Genomic DNA, 2,179 nt, shown 5'->3' on the forward strand with positions numbered 1-2,179 from the left:
CTGGAGGTGGGGGTGTTGCCAAAAAAGGGCAGCAAGGGTGGGACTGGGCTGGAGACTGAACAGTCCATACTCCCCCACCCCAGTGTTGTCCCAACACCTTGCATGGCTGGGTGCAACAGGCTTTTTTGGTGATGCTGCCCAGAGGCCTGAATTGGGCCTCACCAGCTCCTCTCGATAGCGCAGGCCTGGGTGCACCAACTATGCCAAGCTGTCTGATGGTTGGGTGGTTTGATCTGTGTCACCTGACTGTGACATGGAGCCATTTCTGAGCAAGTGCAGGACCCCTTAGCCTAATGGGCTAAGTCTCCCACGGCTGTTGCTGGGGACATGCTGCCGTCCTCAGTGTCCCTTGGGCTTCTGGGCCCCTCTGCTGCTGTCAGGGGCTCCTTCAGTTTCCTCCTCCCTTGAGAAGGCTTCTTGGGGTCTGTGGGAAGTGAACTGAAGTTAGCAGAGGCATGGCAGCAGCCCTGGGGCCTTTTTGCCCTCCCCATAGGTGGCTCTGACTCAGTCAGCCTCAGGGCTTGTCCAACTCTATGAAGTCAACTGGCTGCTCTTGTTCCTAACATCTGTGGTGAATGCCTGGTGCATGGGAGGGAACTCCAAGAACTTGGCAAAAGGGAGGCCCTGGGCCTCCCTCACTGCTTATAGAGCAGCAGGGCCAGAGGCCAGAGGGGAGGAGTATTTGGTTCTGGGCAGGTCACACCTTGGACCTGCTGAGATGCTGGGTCCATGCAGCAGCCCTACAGCTCTGGGCAAGTTAATTCACCAAGCCTCAATTTCTCCACCTGTTTTATAGTGTCAATCCTCCCTGCTGGACAGGGTTGTAAGTTCAAAGCAGAGACAACTACACACCCCTCCCACTCTCCCTGCCTCAAGATAACACTGGGATGTACTGCCCCCTGACAGGCAGAGTGGAAGACCCCTGTGGGACATGAGCCTGTTCTCACTGACTGCCAGTGTTCTGGAGTGGAGGAATGCTACCCTCAGGGTGTGTAGTGCCTACCAGGTGTCTCCTGCCCTGGCCTAGCTTTGAGGACGAGGGGGTCTGGCTCTGCTCAGTGTCAAGGGTGGAAGGTAACACCCTGGGATCTCGGTGGACCGCACCCCGCTGTGTGTGCACACACAGCAGGAAGTACTTGGAAATGACACAGGCACCCTGGCCTCTATAGGCAGTGGTTGGTCTCTTTCCCACAACAATGGCTTATTGTGGTGGCCCCAGCCAAGCCTGCTGAGCTGAAGCTTGGGCAAACACCAGTATATATGCATATTAGCTTAGGTGTTCTAAGACTCTCCATTGTGCCTTGGAGCAGGAAGTGGGAGGTTGTCCTGATACCCAAACCCAGGACCAGAGCTGAGATTCCTGCTCTCTTATCAGGCAGAGCTGAGCTCAAAGGTACTGCCCTCGGCAAACCATGAGCAGACTAAACTCCGAGCGAACAGATACCCCAGGGCCAGCAGGATGAGCCTTTGTGCCTGCCTGAAGGTTCAGAAGAGGGTCTTGAGGACGCCAGTCCCAGGCTGCTGCTTGCAGACCAGGGCGCCCTTTCTTCTCCACGGACATGGCAATAACTGTCCTCAACCCCACTATTTTATTTTATTTTTCATTCTGAGATGGGGGTTCATATAGCCCAGGCTGGCCTTGAACTCATTATATATATGTAGCTGAGAAAGATCTTGAACTTCTGATCCTCCTGCCTCCACCTCCAGAGTGCTGTACTTTGTACACTTTACCAACTGAGCCACATCCTTAGCCTTTCTATGATCTCTGGTACAAAAAGTGTAATTTACATACATTGTTCTCTGTGGAAGACGTCAATTTTTTTGTTTTTAAGATTTTTTTTGCGGGGGTGGGGAGCAGGCTGGGCATGGTGGCGCACGCCTTTAATCCCAGCACTTGTGAGGCAGAGGCAGGTGGACCTTTGTGAGTTCAAGGCCAGCCTGGTCTACATAGTGAGTTCCAGGCCAGCTGGGGCTACAGGGAGACCCTGTTTCAAAAAGTGTTGGGGATGGAATCCAGAGCTTCATAAATGGTAGGCAAATTTTCTACCAACTAAGCTACATCCCCAGGCCTCTCAACTCCACTTTTATCCAGTTGGAGTCTCGTAGGCTCAAAAAGCACTGCAAAGAGGCTGTGTGGTCAGGATTCATGGAAGCCTTTGTGTGTGAGTGTGTGCACTGG

The 2,179-nt window shown here is 53.4% G+C and overlaps 1 protein-coding gene across 1 annotated transcript in view; it reads right to left on the minus strand.

The window, feature by feature from the left end:
* Positions 1-2,179, minus strand: part of Rbbp8nl (RBBP8 N-terminal like) — a 9,732-nt gene continuing 7,553 nt past the window's right edge. Inside the window, exon 13 of the mRNA XM_029568426.1 lies at positions 1-424. Within this exon, the coding sequence (XP_029424286.1) occupies positions 291-424 (134 nt within the window). The 3' untranslated portion in view covers positions 1-290. The remainder of the gene's footprint in view (positions 425-2,179) is intronic.

This window comes from Nannospalax galili, unplaced genomic scaffold (assembly GCF_000622305.1).
Source record: "Nannospalax galili isolate Female #2095 unplaced genomic scaffold, S.galili_v1.0 scaffold160, whole genome shotgun sequence".
Classification (NCBI taxonomy): domain Eukaryota; kingdom Metazoa; phylum Chordata; class Mammalia; order Rodentia; family Spalacidae; genus Nannospalax; species Nannospalax galili.